The following is a 24,667-nucleotide window of genomic DNA, read 5'->3' on the forward strand; positions in this document are numbered from 1 at the left end:
ATAGTCTAGAAGAGTATTAAAAAGATTAAAGCTCAGAATGAGCTGAAGATGGAGATTATTAAGGACTAAAAAATGGCTTTAAAAGGATTTGGCAGCAAGAAGAACAAAGAAAGGATAGGACCATTTCTCATTTGATAATAATAACTTAAATGAATGGACCTTTGTCTACAACATGGCTTTGGATGAGTATATCTTATTCAAAAGAAAAAAATTAAGCAAAAGTCAAAGTGATGTGGTGTTCATTAAGTAGCTAAACAACTCAAAGGAAATGAAGGAATCTGAGCACAGTAGGACGATGAAGAGCATTTGGGTAGAGATTAGTGGACAGCAAATCCATTCCCCTTCTGAATTTCCCTATTTCTGTTCAGGTCAAATTTTGATTTTATATTATGAAAAACTTCCCAACAATGAGAGCTAACCTAAAAATAGAATGGCTATATTAGGAGTTCTTTAAAAAGAGAAAAGGATGACTTCTATTAGGTATATTACAGTAAGGATTCATTTTATATATGATTTGGTCTCTGAAGTCCCTTTTCCCACTGCTTTAAACTGAGGCATGAAACTTTAAACTGAGGCATAAAAGAGAATTTTTGGTAAACAACAAAAAAGTAGATAATAGCTTCATGCAAAGATATCCTCAATGAGAAATAATTTGATATTTAAAGACTAAAAACATACATTTCTTATTTGTGTGTATGCATCAATATGGTTATATGGATATCTAGCTACATGGAGGAATCTGGAGTCTCTGGATTTTAAGGCTTAGCTTCCAGAGGAGAAAATACTCCAAGTTATATTTAAAGGAAAAAAATATTGTTTTGGGGAAGAAGTGATACAAATTATAACAGTATAATAAATAGAACTAGGAAAGTTATATACACTGACCACAAAAATCAAGACTTAAATTTATATAGTTGTAATCATCAAACCAGGCACCAAATAAGAGATTTTTAAAAATGCACTTTTCTACTCCTCCCCCCCCCCTTTTTTTTTTGGCAGGGATGACCATAGGTGTGAAATATTGAATTGATCTGTTGGTTAGTTTTGAAAAACTCCTTTCCTCCCCCTTTTTGGCCCAATCTTTTTTATTCTGATAGTTCACTGATGGTGAATAGGGTGGGGAGAAGATATTTGGAAATGAAGGTGATTTGTTTAAAAAAGAAAAAAAGAATGAGAGCATTATGAAATGCAAAATGGATAATTTTGATTACATTTAATAAGAAAGGTTTTGCATAAATAAAAGGAATGGAACTAAGATTAGAAAGTTGAAGAACAATTTTTACAGCCAGTATTTCTGATAAAGGCCTCATTTTTAAAATATAAAGAGGAATGAATCAAATTTATAAAAATACAAATAATTTCCCAATTGATAAATGATCAAAAGATATGAAGACAGTTTTCTGATGAAGAAATCAAAGTTATCTATAGTCACAGAAAAAAAATCACTATTGATTTGAGAAATGCAAATTAAAACAATTCTGAGGTACTACCTCATACCTTCCAGATGGACTAATATGACAGAAAAGGAAAGTGATAAAGGATAGGAAAAATGTGGGAAAATTGGAACACTGATACACTGTTGGTGGAGTTGTAAACTAGTTTAACTATTTTGGAGAATAATTTGGAACTATTCCCAAAAGACTATAAAATTGTGTATACCCTTTGATCCAGCAATACTCCTACTAGGTCTGTATCCAAAAGAAATCATTAAAAAAGGGAAAAGGACCAGTATATACAAAAATATTTATAGCATCTCTTTTTTTGTGGTGGCAAAGAATTGGAAATTGAGGGATGTCCATCAATTGGAAAATGACTGAACTAGTTGTGGGATATGAATGCAGTGCAATGAATAGGTAGATTTTAGAAAAATCTGGAAAAACAACATGAACTGATGCTGTTCAAGTGAGCAGAACCATGAAAACACTATACACAATAATAGCAACATAATGCAATGATCAACTATAACATAAAGATTGCAGTGACCCAAGACAATTCCAAAGACTTGTGATGGAAAATGCTGACCACATCCAGAAAAATGACTATGGAGTCCAAATGCAGATTAAAGCATATTAGTTTCACTTTTTTTTCTTTATGTTTTTTTTCCTTTTGTTGAGTCTTTTTTCACAACATAACCAATGTGGAAATGACATGATTGCATATGTATAACCTATATCTGATTGCTTGCTATCTGGGAGAGAAAAGAGGGAAGGAAAGAAGGGAGAAAAATCCAAAGCTCAAAATTTTTACAAAGATGAATGTATCTTTACATGCAATTGGGGGAAAGTACTATTAAATTTCAAAAAAGAAAAGAAAAAACCTTCCTCTTCTTCTCTATGATTAAGATATTAAAAGAGCGAATAGCTTAATGTCAAAATTAACCAATGTTAATTTCTGAGAAATCCTGCCTCTGTTTTTTATGGCCCAGACACTGGCAGACAGTAGCTTAATATGAAATATTAGGAATATTTCTGGTAAGAGGGAGTGGGACGAGGGAGAAGCAGAAAGGTAGAAGAGAGCTAAGTGAGAGAGAGACAGTGGAATGAGAAGTCAAAAATCTGAAGTCTGGAGACCCAGGAGAAAGAAGAAAGAAGAAAGCAGAGAGGTAGAAGAGAGCTAAGTGAGAGAGAGACAGTGGAATGAGAAGTCAAAAATCTGAAGTCTGGAGACCCAGACTCCTGGAGACCCAGGAGAAAGAGAGTCTATTGCAAGAATTGGACATCCTTGGAGAAGCCCATTTGAGTACAGAGTTCAGTTTTGTTCTATTTTTGCTACTTCCTAGTTGTTTCTTTTCCTCTTATCTCCTTGCTGCCTTCTACACAGAATCTTCAAGGCTTGCCTGGATCTCCTGTTATGGGATGTCCTCTCCTATCTAAATATCACCTTTCTTTTCTTTCTTTCTTTTTTAATTAAAGCTTTTTATTTTTAAAAACATGCGTGGACAATTTTTCAACATCGACCCTTGCAAAACCTTGTGTTCCAATTCCCCCCTTCCCCATATTCTCCCCTAAATGCCAAGTAGTCCAATATATATGGTAAAGTTCACCTTTCTTTCAAAGTCCAACTCAAGCACTCATTCAGGAAACTTTCCTTGACCATGGTAGCCTACAATGATCTTATGCTTTATTGCACCAAGCTGAGACAACATTTTAACATATACTTGCTCTCTAGTTCGATAACTAAGCATCTACTTTGTGCAGTGTCTTGCACATGTATCAGTCTGATCGCCATTGCTAGATCTCTTCACTATTTTATTTTTTCACTATTCTTTGTTCTTCCTTTGTGTCCACAGGGCAAGCTTTGCTTCCTGCTCTTAGTGTTTCTCTGATAGACTTACTGCACTGGAAATAGAGTGCTTAATCAAGGGAGAGAGTGGTCAGAAAAGGTAATGGAAGACCATCACTGGTATGATGGGGAAAGGACTGTGATACTGGGCAAAATGAGATGACTGAACTAGATGGCTTCGGATGTCTCTAACTCAGTGATCTTGAATCTTTCTTCCATTATTCTTGGATCTTTTTAGCAGATTGCCCAAAGATACATCATATGTTGAAGAAAGGGCTTGGTTCAGGATTAAGAGTTCCCAAATCATAAAATTTAAAGAACTCCTTCAATCTGTTTGTTTTTACAAATGAGAAAATTGAGGCAAAAAGAAGTAAGGTGACTTGCTGAATCTAAAGCTGATATTCATTTCACTATGACTCCCATTGTCCTGTGACTCCACATTTTTCTTGAGATACTCTAAAACTTAACTCTTAGATTCCAACACTTCCCACCAGGTTAGGTTTTCTGCTAGATGCCCTCTTGAACATATGCAACTACTAAATTAATATAACATGCTGGGAGATGGGGGATAAGAACCCCCCCCCCAAAAAAAAAAGACAAAAAGCAGATTTGCTCACCCTGGATTCCAAGTTAAACAATGTGTGTTTGTGCTTCATCTTTTGACACTGACCAACTAGGTGATCTTTCCTATTGTTTTACTCTCTGGGCCTCAATTTTCTCATCTATAAAATGGGAATAACAATTTATCCTGCTTATCTCATAGGTTTTCCAGGATAGTGTTTTATAAACCATAAACAATTAGATCAGAGGTGTTATTGGCGATGTTATTGAGAACTGAGATTACTTTTCCTCAGCATTAGTAGGGAACACAACCAAGAAGTCAGTCACTTTTATTTTTCTTCAGCAAGGTGATCCCTTGTCTAATGACTGATGTGGAAAAAAGCATGTGATTTTACAAGGGGAGATTTTAATTGTACATCAAACATTAATTACAACTTTAATATAAAATGTTGGTTATTAAAAGCAGCAACTTGGAACCATAAATCTTTTTTAAAGGTGCACAACAGAGTCTTTACAGGATCTATTACAACTAATGAATACTCTCAGGAGTCCAATGAGAATTCCAAAGTTGGGTCCAGCCCCTTTAAAGGGCTGAGGGAGGCTTCGGTGTGTCCAGGCCAGGGCCCAAGAGACTCCCAGAGGTGGGAAGTGCACTTGTCAGTTGAGTAGAGTCCCTTAGTGGGAGATTCTTAACCACCCACATATGGTGACTTGGAGGGGGGAGGCCCAAAGTGCCCAAGGCATGGGAAGATGTCCACACATCTGGAACAGCTGCTCAATTTTCTCCCCAGATCACTTGGCTCTTGGGATTGCCAGGGAATTGTATTGTGAACAGCTAGGAACTGATGCCCATCCTTCCTACACTTTTAGCTATCCCTTTATCCCCACAATTCAAAGGCAACCCTAGCCAGAGAGTGAGGGGATAATACCTTTAAAAGGTTACCTGTTCTAAGGTCCCAGCTTGACCAGTGTCCTCAGTGACAGTACAGGATCCAGCTCAGAGCTAAGACATTCTTAGGTAGATCCCAAGTCCCAGGGCCTGGGACCAACTAAAGGAGGCCCATTTACCCTACCACCATCTCCCACCTCAGATCCCCAACAGAACTTTCAAACAGCCCTACTGAATTCCCTGCTCCTTCACCCAATTATCTTAAAGAAACCATTAGCTCTGTCTAGGACCGGAACTAAGATCCATTTCAGTGGGCATTTGCTTTAATTGGTGAATGACCAGTGAGTCAGTTGGGAGAAACTTCTACTCTAGATACATGGCTAGTTTCTTGGGGCCCAAAGACCACTTAGCAGTATCTGAGTGGACACCCACAAAGGCCTCAGAGTAATGGCTACTCAGAGAACACAATTTTTCCGGTTGAAGGGGAAAGTCAGTGGAATGTTGGCACTCTTTTTTGGAGGGGATGAGTGGGATAGGGAATTCAATTTGAAAGGCACTGTCAGTTCTGAGGTTTGTAAGTATTAATTTACGTCCCTCACTGGGACCATAGATGCTCTTTATAAGGCATGAAGACAGAGATTAAGGCTTGGGGTCTAGTAAGGTAAAATAATGGAACTATCTTAAGACCTATTTAAACACTTATTTGGCCACTTTCCATTGCTGTCCTTCATCCCATCCCTGACCTTGAAGTTTTCGAGGGCCAGCCCATTTAGAGACATAAGTCTACATAAGTGCTTCAGACCCTGCTTCCCATCTCCACCCCCAATTTCCCCAAACAGAATTTGGTAGAGCTGATGAGCATTCTATGCTATGAAGAGCAACGTGCAGCTGTTTTTCTTTCTCTGTGGATTGATTTTGATTATTCTTAAAAGCAGCAACATCAGGAAGTTCCCACTTTCCTCCAACATGAGTGATTCCTCTTCTGGGGAGAAGTGTGGGGAAGAGGTAGACAGGAAGCCTCCAGCTTGGTTACAGCTTTTTTTTGTGTGGTAGCGGCTTTGTTCATCAAGACACTTTCTCAGTCTCAGGAGGCCTATTTATTTCCCACCCTCACTCCCCATCCCCTATTCCCTCAAATCTCAAGAGCCTACAAGCGCTAGGTTTCCTGGGAAAATGATTGTCAAAGTTTCAGGGGAGGGGAATATCTTATCTGGATGAAGTGTATGTAGCCAGCCCTACGGTCACCTTTAGGCTATTAGTTTGACATCCACTGGACGATCACTGGGAGGGTTCCATACACAAACATACAATCAATCCAGAAAGTTGTAGAGTATAGAGAGCACACTGCCCTTGAAGTCAGAAGAAATGGGTTCAAACCCCAGCTCTGGGACTTACTATTTTTGTAATGTTGGGCAAGTCATACTTAGAAGAAGATTTAGAAACAGAAGGCAACAGAAGGCTCAGAGAGATTTCATGACTTACCCAAGATCACACGGATTATAAATAACAGACACAGGATTCAAATCTGCATCATATAGCTAAAAGCTGGAAGGAACTTGAAAGGCCATCCAGTTTCATTTTACCACTGAAGAAACTGAGGTCAAGACAAATTAGGTCATTCATTTAAGGTCACTAGGATTTAAATCTAGGTCCTCTGACTTCAGAGTCAGCATTCTTTTAGCTCCTTGAACTCCCAGTCTAAGTTCTTTCCTTTACACCACTTCATTTCCTTGTCTGTAAAAATTGAGACTGAACTAATTGCCTTACGAGGTCTTTGAGATATAAAGTTCCATGTTCTACATTAAAACACATACATCCAACAGCCACCTCCATCTCTTAGCCTTCCTGTTCCAAGAAGTGGCTAAAGGGGTTGTCCCAGAAAAGGCTGTGTTTAATGAACCCATCTGACTGCCGCAAGGAAGGAGGGAATCTGAGTATGTAGGATCCCAGAAAGGGAAGAAGCTGGGTTTGGGACACTGCCTTTGGTCAAGTAATTGTCTTTCCCCTTTCCTTGATCCAGGGCTCCCAATTAAAAAAGCCCTTAGTGACCAAGTGATTTCTATCTCAGTTTCACAGCAAAGTTTGGGGAGAAAAGAGGGAGGTTTTAATTATGTAAAGAGGGAAATAGAGATTCTTCAAAGTTAAATGTCATTCCATTAAGGTAAAAAATAAATACAACGGAAAGAAATGACTCCGTTGTTCATTTTGGGTAGGTATAGTGGGGATGCAGGCCTCTTATTCAATAGAGGAATTCCTCCATCCCACAAGTTGGACAATACGAGATTGCATTGATGTCCTTCTCCTAACTATTCTCAATCCCATCTTTACCCCAATAATGGAATCCATATTCATGCTAGGTGGAGGGACATAGGGAGTGAAAGTACAGTTGCAGGAGGGAGTTAGCAGGAGGGTCTCCTTCAGAGATGAACTCCCTCCTCCCTGCCTCCCTTGTAATTCCCCACTGTGCTAAGGCACTCTGATGTCACAAGAACATTTTGCCCAAGCTCAGAAAAGGGCGTGTAGCAGTTGCCCTCTGAATATATTTAGTTACTAAAATAATATAGCTTGGGGGAGGGTGGAGAGATGAGATAGAGAGGAATAGAAAAGGAAAGACAGACAAAAAAAAAAAAAAAGACAAAGGTAGACACATCACAAAATAGAAATACCTGGACACAGGTAAAGAGACAAAGATGCAGAAAAAAATATGGACAGAAATTAAGAAAGAGTAAAATAGAAGGACTGGGAAAGAAGACAAAAACACAAAAAGAGGCAGAGATTAAAAAAAAAAAAGACACAAAAAGGAGAGAATATGAGAAGAGAGAAGTCAGTCCTAGCTAGGAGCTCAGTCAAACACCATGGGAGCTTCTGCTCCAGGGCTTTTATCTTAGCCTTCAAAAAGGCATGGAATCCAGAGCTGAGCATCAAATATATTCCCATCTCCCTTGAAACCCCTGGGGATAGAGAGAAGCCCAAGAGCTTAGCAGGCCCCTGGGATAGACTTCCCTCTTCTCTCCTTTGGTTAACAAGACTTTTTAAAGACTGTCTTCATGCTCTTCCCCCCGCCCCCATCTCCAACATTGGGTCAATATGGGGTGGTCCCCTCCCATTCCACCAGATACTGGACCTTTCCTTCAGGGGTCACCCTTCGAGCAAGGACTTGGTACTTTTCACCACATGCCAGCCGCCCAGCGGCACCAAAATAGTTGGTGATGGAGGACTTGAGGTGAGAAAGGGAGGAATCGTCCTCGCTGATGCTCTCAAAAGTGTGGCTATCAATGCCATCATCGGGTCTCTCGGGGCCCGAGCCCCCTTCAGCACTGCTGTCTGAGGTGCAGCGCCCACCAGGCTCGGCTGCCCGTCGCTTCGCCCCTAAGGATGTGTAGGCTTTGGCCGCCAGCTTCCTCTTCCGGCTGCCCACAGTTCGCCTGTCCAGGAGGGGCAGAAGGTGATGATGGGACTTCTAACTGGGAATGGGGAGCTGGGTGCATCAAACTGGGTGTGGGGGGCTAGGACTGGGAGGTTGAGGGGCACACAATGCAAACTTACTCCATACAGAAGCCAAGCCTATTTAACCCAGCCCACCCCACCCTGGGTACTTCTTGTTTGTTCTTTGTTCTAGAAGAGGATGCGATGTCAGGAAAGTGGTGCCATAACATGCAAGTGAACCGGACTGAAGGCAGGGATGTCTATTAGAGTGTGAGGGAAGGACGGGACCTTATAGCAGAGGATATTAGAATAGAGAGAGCCCAGATCCAGGGCCAGGGTAAAGCCAGGGCTTGGGACCATGGTCAGAGAGGCTCCTGATGGTGCTCACCTGGACTCGTAGGACAGGCTGGTGGAGGCTGAGCCAGACGTGCTGGCAGCGTCAGTGGAGTCCACATCGGAGAAAAAGGTTTGGCCTGAGCTGGCACTGAAAGAGAGAAGGGGAGAGAGCTCAACTCTCTCAGGTTAGCCAGGCCACGGCAGCTGGGGCCTGCCCCAACCGCTCAGAGAACATCACACCCAGAATGACCCAGGAAACATAATTTTGGCAAGATCATCTTGTCCATCCTCATCTTCTTACAGAAGGGAAGGCTGAACCTGAGAGGAAATGACTAGCCCAAAATCATAAATTAGCAAGTCTTCTAACTCCCAGATCTGGTGTGGCTTCTGTAACTCCAACTTCTCTCCTTCTTCTCCACTGAAACAGTTGCTCCTCCCTCCTCTTACCTCCACGTCTTACAGAACCATGACAGTGGAAAGAACACGATTTGGAAAGAGAAGACCTAGAGTTTCAGCACTGCCACTTGTCAGCTGTGCGACATTGGCAGGTCACATCCCTTTTGTCTTTAGTGTTCTCATCTTTAGAATGAGGGCATGGATCTTCCAGTTTCCTTCCAGCTCTAAATCCTCTGATCTTTAGCCCCCTGTTTTTGGCAAGGACACTGGAACACCTTCCCTTCCTCCCTACTGTCTCCACTCCCATCTGGTGCACTCAAACCTAGGAAATGGGGATTAGCCTCAATTACCTTTTTAAACTCTGAATCTCATCTAGAGTGAAATCAAATATGCTGGCCAGGTGGTGATTGGTGCTCCAGGCTGAGGTGAAGTCACTCTAAGGGCACAGAAGATAAACAAAGTCACTGAATTTCTGGCATATAGTCTGTACCCTTCCCCTACCCTCTTTTAGAAAGCCTTCCTCTTCTCTTCCAACCCTCCCCCCTCCAAAAAGACCTGTCAGAGCCCTGAACAGTGGCGTAAACCCTAGGAGGGCAGGAAGCATATCCTCATCATCCCCTGCATGCTCTGAAATGTGAAGATTAGGGCTGGGGCTCTGGTCTCAGTTTCCTCATCTGCCAATTAAGGAATACTTCTCCCCATCTCATTGGGTTGTTGAAGAGAAAAGCATGTTGTAAACCTTAAAAGTACTGGAGAAGTGTGGGTTCTTACTGTGGCCAGTACTTAGTATGGGACTGGCTCAAACTACTTTTGTACGTGAAAAGGTTAGACTTTGAGTCAGGAAGCACAAGTTTAAATCCTAACTCATTCAGTAGCTGCTCTCTGAGTTTTCTTATCTCTAAATGGGATTACTCCCCTGGAATACTGTGATAGGCTTCTTGTAAAAGTGCTATAGAAATCCGGGGCTTAGTTGCCCTCCAATGACCTTTCCCAGATAAACTTGGTTCCTCCTAGGCGGTAACACCACCAGGGGCGGAGGCCCTATCTTCTGCATCTTTGTCTCTCTGCTGGAACTAGAGACCAGATTTAAGGAACAGGGTTCTGCATTTAATAGGCAGAGACTGTTTGTTAAATAGATGAGCTGCTCTCAGAGACTTCTAGCCATCTGGGGTAGTGAAGACAAAGTACCAGATTAAGAATGGAAAAGACTTTTTTAGGGAGATTAAATATCTTGACAAATGTCACAAAAATATAAGTAGTAGAGATAGTACTTGAACCCAAGTGCAGTACTCTTTCTCCTACATACTTGAAGAAGAAGGTCAGGAGCTTCCTAGTTGCTCAATAATTCTCTCAATACCATGACCCAATAGCCCCTTAAGGCCTGGAGCATTCCAAGTTCCTCTCGGAGTGGGCAAACCTAGCCTGTTCATCACTGTTATTTCCCCCTCCCCCCTAACTTTTAGTCACTTAATAAGCCTCTAGGAACTCACAGGACCACTTGGTCTCCAGCTGCCCTGTCCTCTGAAATTGGTAGGGGAAGATGATGTCCTGTTCCTTAAGTCTGGTCCCTGGTCATGAATGCCAGAGTTCAGGGAGAGCCTTAGAGATAACTTATTCTGAAAATGGTACAGTGGAAAGAGACCCGGCTTGGTTTATAGGCCAGACTGTCAATGGGCCACTAAGTGACCTTGTGTATATTATTTGCCTTCTCTAGGCTTTCATTTCTTCATCCACATAATATGAATAATAATCCTTGTCATACTTCTCAGGCATACTTCCAGAATTAAGAGTTCAAATGGTCCTAAAGAGTCCATCTAGTCAAACTTGCTCATTTTATGGATGAGGAAATCAAAGTCTAGAGCGAGGAAGTGGTTTGCTTGGTCTATGGTGTCAATGAGTGGCAGAGCCAGAATTCCAACTCAGGCCTTCTGGCTGCACATCCCTGTCTCTTTTTACATCACTGTACCACAAGTGTTTAAGAGGATCTAATGGGTGATTGATGTGTAAGTGTTTGGAGAAGTATGGAGCACTGTATAAATGAGGGGCTTTATTCTTACCAAAGATACTGGAATTTTTTCCCATACAGGGCAAGTTATACATGGCCACCAAAATTAGGATGGGAGGAAGAGAAGGCATATTCCTTTTTTAAATAAAATTTTGCTGGTTTGTACAGACCCAGAAAAGTAAAAGTGTGGAGAGTAAGACAGACAGTGAGAAACTAACACTGGGAATAGCATCTTCCAACAAAAATTTTGATCTTTTTCTTCTAACAACTCGCCTTTTCTGCTGTTCATGAGGCATCGAACTGTGGACACAGAAAAGGGAGAAAGAGAGAGAGTGTGTCAGCCTCCCCCCTCTTCCCCATTATCTTGGGGAAGAGGGGAAAGGAATGGGAGTCTAACGGGGGGAGACTGAGCAGCTGGACATCCAAGAAAGAGAAGGCCGGGGCAGAGATTCAGCTCTTCACATACTGTATGGAGAAGGGCGTACTGGCCAGAGAGGGACAGGGACTAAGGCCATGGAGAAGGGAAGGAATCACAGCCGGGGCTTGGGTCACTGGTGGGGATAGGGGGTAAAGGGCTGAGATTTTAGTAGTGGGAAAGGATGGGGGCCTGGCACTAGGGAAGGTTGGGGTTGGAGTCATGGAGATGCTGTGATTAGAAGGGTGAGAGAAAACAAGGACTGGCATCAGGATCAGAGGCAGGTGGAAAGTAGGGACTAAAAGGGGTCATGAGAAAGTTGGAACACGGGGATTGAAGGGACTAAGAAACTCTTAAAATTCTATGACCCAAGTAGGATGAGGACCGAGGTCATGGTGCAGGGGCAGAACCAGGGCTGGGGAGAGAGGGGAAGTTCAGTGTCTACTGTACTTCCCTGTCTTGTCAGGCTGAGATCTCAGGGCAGAAATGCCAAGTCACTGCTGCAGCTCCAGCCCCCTCGGCCTGTGTGGGGACCCTACCAAGGCACTGACCTATGCTTAGTTTGGTACTTGCTCTTCCCTCTCTTCTGTAGGTCAGAGGAAGTGCCGCCATTTTCCTTCAAAGTCACCACTTTGTCTGGCAGGAGTTTACCAGGTGGGTTGGGAGGGACTCGGATCCTTAGTCGGAAGATACATTTCTTCTTCTTGATCTCCTTGCCACAGAGAAACCTAATACAACATAGGAAATAGAACCAGCATTTCTTTAAGCACCTACTATGTTTATAGCATTATTTTCTAAGGCAAATGGATGGAGGTTGGGGGTGGGGAGAGGAGGAAGGAAGGGAATGGGGGAAAGCAGTGGGCAAAGGGCCTAGGAAATGCTTTAGGGCTTATCACAGCTTCTTATCTCTGGGGTCACATGTTAGGTTCTAGTCTAGCCCCAAACATACTCTTTGGTCCAAAAGAGACATAATACACTTTTTTTTTTTTAAACAAAGATTTTGTTCCTTTTGCTTTATTTTTATTTTTATTTTTTATAATAACTTTTTATTGACAGAATCCATGCCAGGGTAATTTTTTACAACATTATTTTTCCCCTCCCTCCCTCCATCCCCTCCCCCAGATGGCAAGCAGTCCTATATATGTTAAATATGTCACAGTATATCCTAGGTACAATATATGTGTGCAGAACCGAACAGTTCTCTTGTTGCACAGGGAGAATTGGATTCAGAAGGTAGACATAATATACCTATGAACTATAAGAAGCATGAGGTAGTCTCAAGTTCCCAGGTAACTGGGGACTCCATTACTTTTCATTGTTCTTTCTCTTCTACTCTTTCAATTCAGAAATAAAATAGAACAAACACTTTTTAAGGAACTACTCTGTATATAGAACAGGGTTTCTTAACGTGGAATCTATGAACTTATATATTTTTTAAATCTTGATAATTACATTTCAAAAGAAATTTTATGTTTTATTTTATGCATTTTAAAAATATTGTTCTGAGAGTCTGCAGGATTTTCCAGTCTGCCAAAAAAAAAAAAAAAAAAAAAAGTCCATGACAAAAAAAATGTTAAGAATCTTTGCTTTAGAATGTTATGACATAAACAGTTTATATAAGATATGGCCCTTGCCCTCAAGAAGCCTACAGATCAATAGGATCAGTGACACAAAAGCAGATACCATGCCTGATAATTCATATTACAGCTGAGTGCACTAATAGAGTACAAAAGAAAGATCCAAATAGGTCTAATGGGGAAGATCATTACAGGGATCCATGTAGAGGCTCCTATAAAAGATAGGGTAGCATTATGAGTTTTGAATATTTCTCCTCATTGCATCCCTTCCCTGAAACCTATCTCCTAAAATTCTGTTCTTGCTACACCTTACATCTAGAATTTAGAAATGAAATAAAATTCGGGGATCATTTAGTCAAGCTTAATTTTACAGATGAGGAAACTAAGGCCCTGAAGTTGTTCTCTCTAGGTCAAACCTTTTTAAACTGCGGGTTATGCCCCCACTTAAGTGGCCGAGTAACTGAACACGTGGGTCATGAAAAATTTGGCAATGGTAAAAGGAATCAAATATTTTGCCAAGATTTAATTCTTAATGTAAGAATAAATAAGCACATCCATCTCATTAGTATGAAAATTTGCTTTCATCTTTTATAAATGATAAAATTAAACATATATCAAAGAATCTTTTAAAATATTTAATTTTATTTAAATTAAAAAATTATTTAGGATTTATTATCTATAAATGTTTGATTTATATACCTATTTTATACAGAGAGATGCCAAATTAATAGTATTAATATTTCTTACTTCTTTATGTCTTTGTTACATTTTCCTTATTAGAAAGTAAACTCCTTAATGCCAGGGATTATCTAATTTCTCATCTTTGTATCCTCAGTATCTTAGACATAGTAGGCACTTGATAATTTTTTTTTTTTTAAAGCTGGTTGATATTACTAAACTACCTGCCTCCTCAGGCTGGAATCTTCCCAGAAGATTTTGAGGTTAAATAACATTGTCTTAGGCAGCCCCAGAAACAAAACAAGTTCATAAGGAAACTGATATCTCTGCCTTCACTCTTCTATTCATCTAATGTTCACTTTATTACATTTATCAAGAATTTGAGTTCTATCCTAGAGAGCAGAAAGAAGAAAAAGCTGTGCCCTTCAAAGAGAGGAGTGAAGGGTTGGAGATAAGCATCTAAACGAAAGAGAGAACAATTCAAGATAATGTAAATAAAGCCATAGATTTAAGACTGGAAGGGACCTTAGAGATCATGTAGTCTAACCTTGCCATTTTACAGATGGCCTAGAGAGTTTAAGTGATAAGGAAAGAATTTGTGCAAAAAAAAAAAAAAAAAGAACTTTTGCATTATGGAATACAAAATGGGTAATTTTGATTATGTTAAGTTAAAAAGTTTTTGTATAAATAAAACCAATGCAGACAAGATTAGAAGGAAGCAGTAAACTGGGAAAAAAATTTTTTATATCCAAGGATTCTGATAAAAGTCTCATTTCTAAAATATAAAGAGAATTGATTCAAATTTATAAGAATATAAGCCATCCTCCAATTGATAAATGGTCAAAGGATATGAAAAGACAATTTTCACATGAAGAACTTAAAGCCATTTCTAGTCATATGAAAAAATGCTCCAATTCATTATTGATAAGAGAAATGCAAATTAAGACAACTCTGAGGTACCACCTCACACCTCTCAGATTGCCTAAGACTACAGGAAAAGATAATGATGAAAATTGGAGGGAATGCGGGAAAACTGGGACACTGATGCATTGTTGGAGATTGTTTAAGTGACTTGTCTAATGTCAGAGATTGACAAGGGGCCACGGCTAGAATTCTAACCCAGGTTCTTGGACTACAAATCCAGTGATCTTTCCATTGGGCCATGCTGCCTCCCAAAGGCCAAAAGATGTTATACTGGGCCCCAAGTACAATCTATGTATCTTGTGGCCCCAGGGCAGAGGTAGAACCAAAGGGGTGAAGTTCCAAAAATGTGGGTCCACCATGAGGAAGCATATGAAGCTGTCTCCTGATGCCTCCTGATGCCTCGACTCCCTGCAAGTGTCTGCTCAGAGGCTGAATGGCTCGTTGAAATCTTGTGCAGTCAGGAGGCTGGACTAGAGAAATTCCAAGATCCCATGATTCTAAGTATCAAGATCCGATTGGGAAAAAGAGCCGGGTATGATGAAAAAACTAGACTGAAAGTCAGAACTGGGCTGGGTACTTATTATCTATCACTTGTGTGACAGCAGGCAAATTACTTACTCTCTCTAAGCCTCAGTTGGCCAACCTGTAAAATGAGGACATTAATGGTATTTGTTATAGCTAACAGACCCAGAGCGGTTTAAAACAAAGTATTTTGTAAACCTGAAAAAATATATTCCATGATTTTGAAGGATCACTCCTACCTACTGGTACAGTGCCTGGCATTGCAGCAGATGCTAAAGAAATAGTAGTTGATTAAATGATCTGTGATTTTACTAATATGGATCCTTCGAACCACAAGTAAGCATATAATTGATTAACAATAACAGCCAGTATTTACATAGTTTTACAAATATCTTTTTTGATCCTCATCATAATCTTGAAAGGGAAGTGCTATTATTATTTGTAATTTACAGATGAGGAAACTGAGGCAAACAGAAATTAAGCTAAGAAACATCTGAAATTAAACTCTGAATTCAGCCTTCATGACTCCACCCACTAGATAGAATTCTAACTACTATATATCACATTACTGTCGACAGAAATCACAATTCCTATGTGTCTTCTAACCCTTATTCATGATATACTTTTAGATATTCCACCCAGCTGGACTTGGTTTGGGGAAAGGAAACATGGACTCTGATTTTCCTAATGTAGTTTCAAGAAAACACACACAGGCTGACCACTAGCCCTTATTCTCGCCACACCTTTCCTGATTACATTATCTTCCCGATGGCACCTTATGCACGGCTTGCTCTGCTTGCCTAACTCCTGGCTGTCCCAAAGGGTCAAATTGCTCAGGATTAACATGTGCCTTTCCCCTTACAGCCTTCTGGACACCCTCAGCTGTATTTCTCCAAAGCCTGCGACGTCCCGTGACTTGCAGCCCTAGAGCATCACTGAAATGGACATTGAGAAGCTGACCCTTTGTTTCAGGAGAAGCTCAGGTTGCTAAAAGCGCTGCTGAATGAGTCAGCCTGCTCCCTTCTAGACCTCACTCACCAATGAGGACTGCTGTTCAGAAAATGCTACAGAAATGTGAAGTATCACCGTTATCATCCACAAAAAGAAGGGTTAGGTCCTAGATGATTTCTGAGTCATCTTAGACCATTCTCCACGTTCCACGGTCTTTTTTTAGTTTTCTCATTCTGTTTCCCTGAGATCACTGGGGAAACATGCTTTGGATTTACATAGTCAGAAAGGAGGGCATTTTGGTTGGCATGGAGCGTTCTGGAAGACTTGGGTGGGAAGGAGGGAGAGACACAGCGTGATGAAAAGTGTGGAGGGAGGACCGAGAGCCCCGGGGTGAGAGGAGCCCAGACACTGGGATCTGAACCCGGCCCATCTTTCTGTCTCTCCAAGCGCTGGGCCCGGCTCACCTGCTTTTGTAGCTGTTCAGTGCATTAAGGAGATGGGGTCCTCGCTCTGTCACTGGGGTGCTGGTCAGCTGAGGAAGGAATTCAATGAAACATTAAGTATCTACGATGGGCCAGGCTTTGCTCTAGGTGCTAGGGACACAAAGGCAAAAATTAAACAGTAATGGACCACGAGGAGAAGGGTGAGCACCAGCCTTCGCTGCAGTCTCTGGCCCAGGGGCAGGTTGTTTGTCCTCCTCTGCTTCAAGCAGCCTCCCTACGCACCACCCCCAGTCTCCACTTTCAGGGGAGCTCAGAGTTCCTGGAATATCCAAACTCGGAGGACTTTCCGGCCTCCCTCGGTGTTTTGGTTGGCGATTAAGAGCAGTACAAAAAAGGGGAGAGAGGTTGGGCTTCAGGAGACCAGAATTTGAGTCCTAGCTCTGCACTGATAAGTCCCTGTCCCCCCTTGGAGCTTCAGTGTCCCAATCTCTAAAAACGGGGGGACTGGGCTTCCTAGGCTGTAATGTCCAAGAGCCGTGATCTTCTCATCCGTAAAACAGGGCCAACACTCTCTGCTTCATTTAGGCTGCACGGCTGCTTGGAGGATCCCTGGATTACAACCTATTCTGGAACTGCAAAATGCTAAGAAGATGTAATTTTAAGTATTTAATCCGGGATTCCAAGTCAAGAGACCCGAGCTGAAGTGCTGGCTCAGCTGTGTGGACCTGAGAAAATCACTGAACCCCTCTGAGCCTCAGCAACGTGTGAGGACCGATGGCAAATTCCCAAATATCTCATAATGTGCCTCAAAACTAATTAAAAGATGGAGCAACAAAACAGGTTTCTGTCTTCTAGTATCAAAACATGCTATTCAAAGTTTCACCAGTAGGGAGCAGCATTGCCTCAGTGTTCCCCCAGAACCCATCGATCTCAAACTAAAGCAGCAGTCAGTCCCCTGAACTGCCCAAATTCTACTTGGCTTGCCCCGTTTCTCCTTCCCTTTCCATTCCTAACTTTCTCCCAGATCACTGGGGCTCTAGCTAGGCAGAGATGGAATAGCCATTTTCTGAAAATGGAACTATCATAAACAGCCTTTTGGATTTTACACCTTTTTTCCAATTAAACATGCAATGCCTCTAGTGAGCTTTGTGATTTTGCTAGTCAGGTCCCCTTAAGGGACTTCAGTTTCTTCTTCTGTAAAATGAGCTGGTTGGAGAAGATGTTCTTTTATATCTCTGACATTTTCTCTTCTTGGGTCTATTCCATTTTCAGCGAATGGATTCCCAGCATTCATTTTATTTCCTTCTTTATTCTCTGTCCCCATCCCAGTCACTGCCTGCCTTCTCCTTCCCATCCCCAGCCCCAGTACCTTGCCAAGCTGAAGAAGATCCCAATGGTGATTGACAAAGGCTAGGATTTCTTCAAAATCAAAGTATTTCTTTTTGCTTTGTACCCCCAAGTTATAGAGGGCAAGGTGAACAACATCCACCCTGAGGATAGAAGGAAAAGGTTTAGAATGAACTTATATTCTAGGTCTTCTGCCTCACTCCTAAGTGAGAGACTGGGAGAAATGTTTCATGCTCTAAACCTTGTTTGGTTGTTAGGAACATCATAGCTGGATTAGGGGCTTATAGACGAAGAGGGTCCAATATGGGGACAAGTGGCAAAGAACAAATTATATCTTTTTTTCTGGGAGGGACAAAACCAATTTGATCCAAGAAGGGCTAAGACTCTCAAGTTATAGGAACAATAATAGCTGGCATTGGGAGGTAAGTACTATTATTATCCCCACTTTACAAGTGAGGAAACTGAGGCAAAGAAGGACAAAAGACGAGGCTTTCCCAACTTCACCCTATTCTCACCATCTTAGAGGTAGCCTCTTAATGTATTCTGGACCCTGGTTACACACCGAGCAGAAGAACACATAGAACCTGCAAGAAAAAGGGAGAGAAGAGGTCAGGGACAGCTAAGGAAACTCTTGAGTAGCAGAACTGGGCATCCAAGAATGACTCAGTCCTCTCTGACCTGGAATACTCTCCTTCCTCATCTCTGCTGCCTCCCTTTCTTTAAGTCTCAGCCAAAGTCCTTCCTTCTGTCAGAAGTAGACCTCCTTAATTTTAGAATTCTCTTTTTAAGACAAGCTGCAATCAATATATTTGTATGAAGCTGATATGTACATAGTTATTGATATGCTGTCTTCCACATAAGACTGAGTTCCTTGAGGGAAGTGGTTTTTCCTCCTTTTTTTGAATTCCCAGCACTTAGCATGTGCCCGGCACACAGTAGGCACTTGATACATACTATTTAATTGACTGGTTCTTCAAAATTCTCCAATTTGTCCTCTGCTTCATGTTTCTGAAAGTCCCTGGATTTCTGAGCACGTGGTACTCAGTTTCAGGGGTGCCTCATAGACTTTTGAGACCAAGAAGGCTGGAGTTAAATTAAATGGACTTGGATGGAGAAAAGGGAAAAAGGCAGAGGGGTCTTCCTCTGGAAACTTCACCATGATATACTCAAGGAGTCAAGAAATCCTATATATTAACTTAATGACCCTCCTTACATTCCACTCTCTCTCAAGTCTCTGAGATTAAATGCCAGTTTCTGATATAAAATTAAATAAATAAATATTGACATTAAAACACTGGCTGCTGAGTTAGGACACAAAGAGGTTGGTCCATGTTTTGTGATACAACATGCAGAAATAATCACACAAAAAGATAATCACCCCCCTCTGCCGAGAATTAGATATGCATGTATATAGCACAGCACACACACACACACACACACACACACAAAATGCCAACAGAAATAAACACATACAATGTGTGAGAAAAGCAAAGGGAGTTGCATACACAGACACAAGTGTCTAGACAAAGAAGCATACCAAATTTTAAATAAGGACATATATAATCCCACATGTTCTCAGTGGGGCAAGCAGAGATCACTTAAGAAAAACATGTACCTGTCGCCAAACATCATGGGCTCATTCAAGCACTGGGTACAGGCCTCATGAAACCATTGCCTACACCTGTAACACTGAAGCATTCTTAGGTACCATCTAGGAAGAGAAGAAGCCCATGTCAGCTTTAGCCTTTTAGCATTTTTCCTCTAGAATAAATTGATATTGGGAGAGGGGAGTAGGAAGGAAGGAAGGAAAAGCTAGACTGTGAGGACAGGAATAACCTTCTTTCCTTCTTCCTCTCCTTTCTTTTCTTAAACTCTTCTTTTTGGGGTAATACACGCCCAACCTATACTGGGAAACATTTGTAACTAAAATTTATATCAAAGAGATACATATTCATAGGAATAGCCAAAGCAATTTTAAAAAGAGAATAATTACTATTACAAGCTAACACCTTAACTGGCTTTATACCTTTTAGAATCACTTGTCATTTCATCTTATTTTCGTAATATTCCTAGGAGCTAGGTAGGGCAAGTATTGTTAACCCCATTTGATAGATGGGTAAACAGACACCCAGAAAAAGAAACTGAACTGTCTAGAGTCACAGAATGAGTAGCAGAGCAAGTGCTACAATCCATATTTCTTCATCTTCAATCTTTTTCATTTTTCTTCTATAGAGGTTAGAATATGGTGTTGAGGTTTAAAACTGCAGTGTCTTGTGAGGTAAGGCTTCTAGGGCTTTAATCTGGATCTTCCATTTGGGGTCTCTACCAGTCCCACACAACCCTGTTACTTAACAAGGGAAACAATACAAACTGAAGTCATATAATGCTTTAAGACTCCCTTGATTTATTTTGGCTCCCTTGAGCCTCACAAGACTATAAGGAGATGCTTTAGGTATTAATGATCATTATCCTTGTTTTATAAATGAAGAAATGAGCTCAGAAGTGATTTGTCAATGTGCACACAATTAGGGTCAGAAGTAAGCTTCAAACTCAGTTCTTCCTTTCTCTAGACTCCAGTGCTATGTGTACATCCCAGACACACTACCTCTTCAGTACAGACCTCCCTTATGCCTGTGAATGATCAATTAATGCTTATTAGATTCACTTGTTAAATTTTCTCCTCCAACAACTAGTTCTAGTTACCCTCTCCTTGCAGAACTAAGGTCTACAGGGATAAGTCCCATTCCCATTCCTCTCCAACCATCCGAAAAAGCTAACTTGGGAAAAGAGCCAGCATGGTCTGGTAGAGAGAGAAGAGAGCCTGGAAGTAAGTGCCCCTGGTCTTGTTCTCCAAGCACGGACACAGACAGTTAGTTCCATTGTCCTTTCCCTTGGTCAGACCCTGTCATCTCTGTTCCAGATGTCTGTCAGTTTTCTATTGATCTGGTCTTCCTGTTCCTTATGTCACGAGGTTGGTAAACCTACTTCCGTCTTCAACCCAACCTAGTTCTTCTGTGGAGAGTCTAGCTTAGCAGGGTTCAGAAGCCAAGAACTGGGATGTTGAGGAGGGTCTGCCCGGGACAAAGAACAGCAGAACCGGCACCTGCTGGGATGTCATTAGCCACTAACTCTGGGGCCCGCACCTCCCCCTCCCAAGGGCCCAGCTCTCCTGACCGGGAAGACGGCCAGGCCCTTACTCTCCAGGACCTCCGCAGTAGCAGTAACACTGCTGCTGGTTGGTCCGATGCGGGGAGTCCCAGTCCAGCTCCTCAGGCTTGTAGGAGAGCACCATTTTCACTGCTTGCAAGGTCTTGGCGATGGCTCCCTTCTTCAGCGCGCCACCTTTCTGGGGAGGAGATGGGAGAAGGCACACAAGTCATTCCCAGGGCTCCGGGGGCTGCAAGAGAACCCAGGCCTCCCTGGCGGGGGGGCCAACATGTGGAACGGGCAGTCGCCGGCCAGCAGGCAGCGAACATTTGTAGGGGTTGTGCCATGTGACAGACACTGCCGAGTGCCGGGGAACACGGAAAGGCAAAGACCAGGTCCCTGCCCTCAGAAAGCTCCCATTCTAACGGAAGAGAACACACACGAACAATGGTGGGCACCCGGGGGAGGCAGTCTCGGAGGGAGGGCGCTGGCAGGGGGAAGGCCAGGAAAAGCGTCCTGCGGAGGATGGCACAGCCTGCATTCCCAAGAAACCTCGCAGCGCTGGGGATCCCCTGGGTGAACGCGGGCGGGCTGGTACATGGGTGACCAGACGGGGCTCAGTGCCCGGCAGCTGGGACGGGCGAATCCTTCCTCACCCACAAAAGGTCTCCGCTTGCAGGGACAGACCGTCTGGGAGGGGGCGGTAAGAACCAGATTTGGATCTGAGGGCTCACCCGCACGGCCAGAGCGAAGATGCAGCGGCGGCAGAACCAGGGGGTTAGCAGAGGCCCTTCGGTGCTGCTCGCAATGGGGATATGGCATTGCTGATGGTAACCTACGGCGGGGGGGCAAACAGAGGTGTCCTCAGGGAAACAGAATGCAGACGCTTGCCCCCGCGGAGGGCAGTCCCCCTTCTGGGGAGGGAAGCTCCAGCTGCCTAACTCTGGGGCTTCTCCTCGACAGAAGGCAAGAATTACATCCCCGGTTCACACGCACCCCATTTCTGAGCAGTAGGTAAGCAGCACTCTTCCAAGCTGAGGAAAGTTAAGTCAACAGTTACCTCCTTACCCACACTTCTAATCCACACAGACTTCCACACTTCCCAGGTACTCACACGGGCACTAACATACACTCACATACATAATCTCACACCCACGTGCGCACACACGGAGTCACCAGACTGTGCCCTGGGTGTTCGGAGCTCGATACCCTCCCCAGGTCTGGCTGAGGAAAGCCTCCTTCTTAAAAACTGGGCATTTAAGGGATCTGGCTACTATTGGGTGTCGCATTCTGCTTCCATGGAGAGCGGCAAGAGAAGCAGCAGCTCTGGACCTTACGCCCTCGCTCCTGCTTCTGGCAGCAGACCTTGGCCGAGTTCCTCTTTCTTAAGTAACATCGGCAGGCTGGCCCCCGCTTTCAATGCCGCCCAAAGGAGGAGAGGATGTGGGACCGTGTTGCCAGGCTGATAGGGGGACCCTGAGGGGCAGGTCTTCCCTGGGGGCCTCAGCACGGGGGCCCTGTTTGGTGAGTTGGAGGTTTTACCCCAGATGGAAAAATGGGAGCAAATGAGCAGAACTAACCATGGCAGCCTCGGTTGTACACGAGGCAGATCTAGGTATCAAAGGGACCAAGAGTCAGGAAATCCTTGTCTCTGACACTTATTTACTGTGTGACCTAAGGATGATTTACCTCTCTTAACTTCAAGTTCCTTCTTTGTAGAATGGGCAGGACTGTCCAGAGAAAAGTGTTTTATACACTAGAGAAATGTGACATTTATCATTTTGTCAGCGTTTTCACCCCTCATCTTCTTCAAACTCTTTTTCTGCCTTCCCCTTCAGGGGTGGAGTCATCAATTGTGATGGTGCACATTTATGTAGCCACTTAAGGCTTACAGAGCTCTGTTCTCACAATAGTATTGTGAGACAGTAATGCTGATATTATTAGACCCATTTTACACACGAGGAAATTGAGGTTCAAAGATGGGCTCTAACATGCCTAGGGTGGAATATCTCCTTAATGTTCCCCATTCTGTGCTAGGCAACTGCCCAGCAAAGGCAAGGTCAAGGGTGAACTAGTGCTCTTGGGACAAAGTTAGAAAAGAACGGCAGAGCCACAGGGAGAGCCGCTTCTACCCTGAACAAAGGCAGATTTGACCTCGGTCTGATCCCAGCACTGTCACTCACCAAGACCACACTTTCCACAGATGAGAATCTCATTCAGGGGTCCAGATGTTTTTCCCAGACAGATGTTGCATTTGGGCTCTTCGCCTGGAACACCAGCTAAAAGAGAAAATAACAGTGAAGAGTCAGGAAATGAAGGACAGAGCCTCTCCCCTCTATGTTCCAACTGGAAAGGACCTTAGAGCAAATTCAGAATGATGTCAATAAAAGGGACTTAGAGATGATTGAATATAACCAGTGTGGTACAGTAGGAAGGATTGAGTCAGATTCCCTGAATTTTTATCCCATTTCTACCGTTACTGGCTGTGTGACCTTAGGGCTAATCATTAAGCCCCTCTGGACCTCAGTTTCCTCCTCTTTAAAATGGGGGGAGGGTCAGAACAGATGGACTCTAAGGTCCTTTCCAACTCTTAAATCTATTGTCTCTGTTCAGGTTAAAAAAATTATTTTGAACAGAGCAGCATCAGCATTTAGTTTTTCACCTGCAAAATGAAATGAATGTTAGGTGTTAGAGAAATGGAAGGGACTGGTTCTGGTCACATAACTTATAAATAGCAGAGCCAGGACCAGAAATAAAGTCAACTGGCTCCAAGTCATCGCATACCGGGTTAGCTTTCACAATGGAAGAATGAACACTCATTTGTTCATCTAACGGTAAGCCCAGGCCTAGACAATAAGGAAGGCAAGAGGAGACTGGCCCTCTGCCAGGAAGCTAGGGAATTTTAAGACACCCCCCCACTCCATGAGCTGAGAATCTTTTAGGGAGGATATGACTCAAGATTCTTTCAGATTCTGAGGGCATTACACTATGTTTACTGACCTGCTAGTTCCTATAAATGTCAAATATAAAAGCAACTCAGGGAAAATGCCCCAATTTCCTCATTATTAGGGTGAACTAGATCATCTCTAAGGTCTTTTCTATTTCTAAATCCTGTGATTCTTTAAGCAACTATTGGAGATCTGGTTTGTTGTCCCAAGCCTGCCATTAAATAGTTTATTTATTTAATTTTTTTTACAATTTTTGGGGATGAAGGGTGAAACAATTGGGGATTAAACAACTTACCCAAGAGCACACAATTAGTAAGTGTTAAGTGTATGAGATATTACTCAACTCCAGAAAAAAAATCATCTTCATTTCCAGTTCCTGACCCTACCCCTTCTATACCATCATACCCTACCAAAGCTTTTTGCCTTTCTTTTAACTTCAGTTTTTTTTTATTTGTATAATGAAAGAATTGGACTAAATTATGTATAAGACTTCCTTTAGTTCCAAAAACTATAGTCATATGAAAAGTACAATATTTTTTTAGTTGATTTTTTTTCCCGGAGCTGAGTAATATCTGTTTCTTAGGGAGAATATAAACCCCATGTTCTCATGGAACAGGCTGTCTGTTCTGACTGGACCTTGTAAAAACTAGCTGTAGGAGTAGCTAGATGGTGTGATGGATAGAGCACTGGCCCTGAAATCAGGAGAACCTGAGTTTAAATCTATATTCATTCACTTAACACTTACTAATTGTGTTCTCTTGGGTAGGTTGTTTAACTCTAATTGTCTCACCCTCCCCCCAAAAAAATTGTAAAAAAAAAA

At 42.5% G+C, this 24,667-nt stretch overlaps 1 protein-coding gene across 2 annotated transcripts in view; it reads right to left on the reverse strand.

The window, feature by feature from the left end:
• Positions 1-4,155: 4,155 nt before the first annotated feature.
• PHF19 (PHD finger protein 19) overlaps positions 4,156-24,667 on the reverse strand; it is a 33,019-nt gene continuing 12,507 nt past the window's right edge. The window contains exons 5-16 of one of the 2 annotated variants that reach the window (XM_051979539.1): positions 23,083-23,178; positions 21,634-21,734; positions 20,950-21,098; positions 19,368-19,463; positions 18,268-18,336; positions 17,775-17,895; positions 16,427-16,494; positions 11,862-12,038; positions 11,114-11,195; positions 9,241-9,326; positions 8,547-8,642; positions 4,156-8,157 (exon numbers count right to left, since the gene is read on the reverse strand). In XM_051979539.1, coding sequence (XP_051835499.1) covers positions 7,815-8,157; positions 8,547-8,642; positions 9,241-9,326; positions 11,114-11,195; positions 11,862-12,038; positions 16,427-16,494; positions 17,775-17,895; positions 18,268-18,336; positions 19,368-19,463; positions 20,950-21,098; positions 21,634-21,734; positions 23,083-23,178 — 1,484 coding nt within the window. In that variant the 3' untranslated portion in view covers positions 4,156-7,814. Of the gene's footprint in view, positions 8,158-8,546; positions 8,643-9,240; positions 9,327-11,113; positions 11,196-11,861; positions 12,039-16,426; positions 16,495-17,774; positions 17,896-18,267; positions 18,337-19,367; positions 19,464-20,949; positions 21,099-21,633; positions 21,735-22,588; positions 22,711-23,082; positions 23,179-24,667 lie in introns of those variants that run through there. The other variant, XM_051979540.1, reaches the window with a different exon arrangement.

Source organism: Antechinus flavipes, chromosome 2 (assembly GCF_016432865.1).
Source record: "Antechinus flavipes isolate AdamAnt ecotype Samford, QLD, Australia chromosome 2, AdamAnt_v2, whole genome shotgun sequence".
Lineage (NCBI taxonomy): Eukaryota > Metazoa > Chordata > Mammalia > Dasyuromorphia > Dasyuridae > Antechinus > Antechinus flavipes.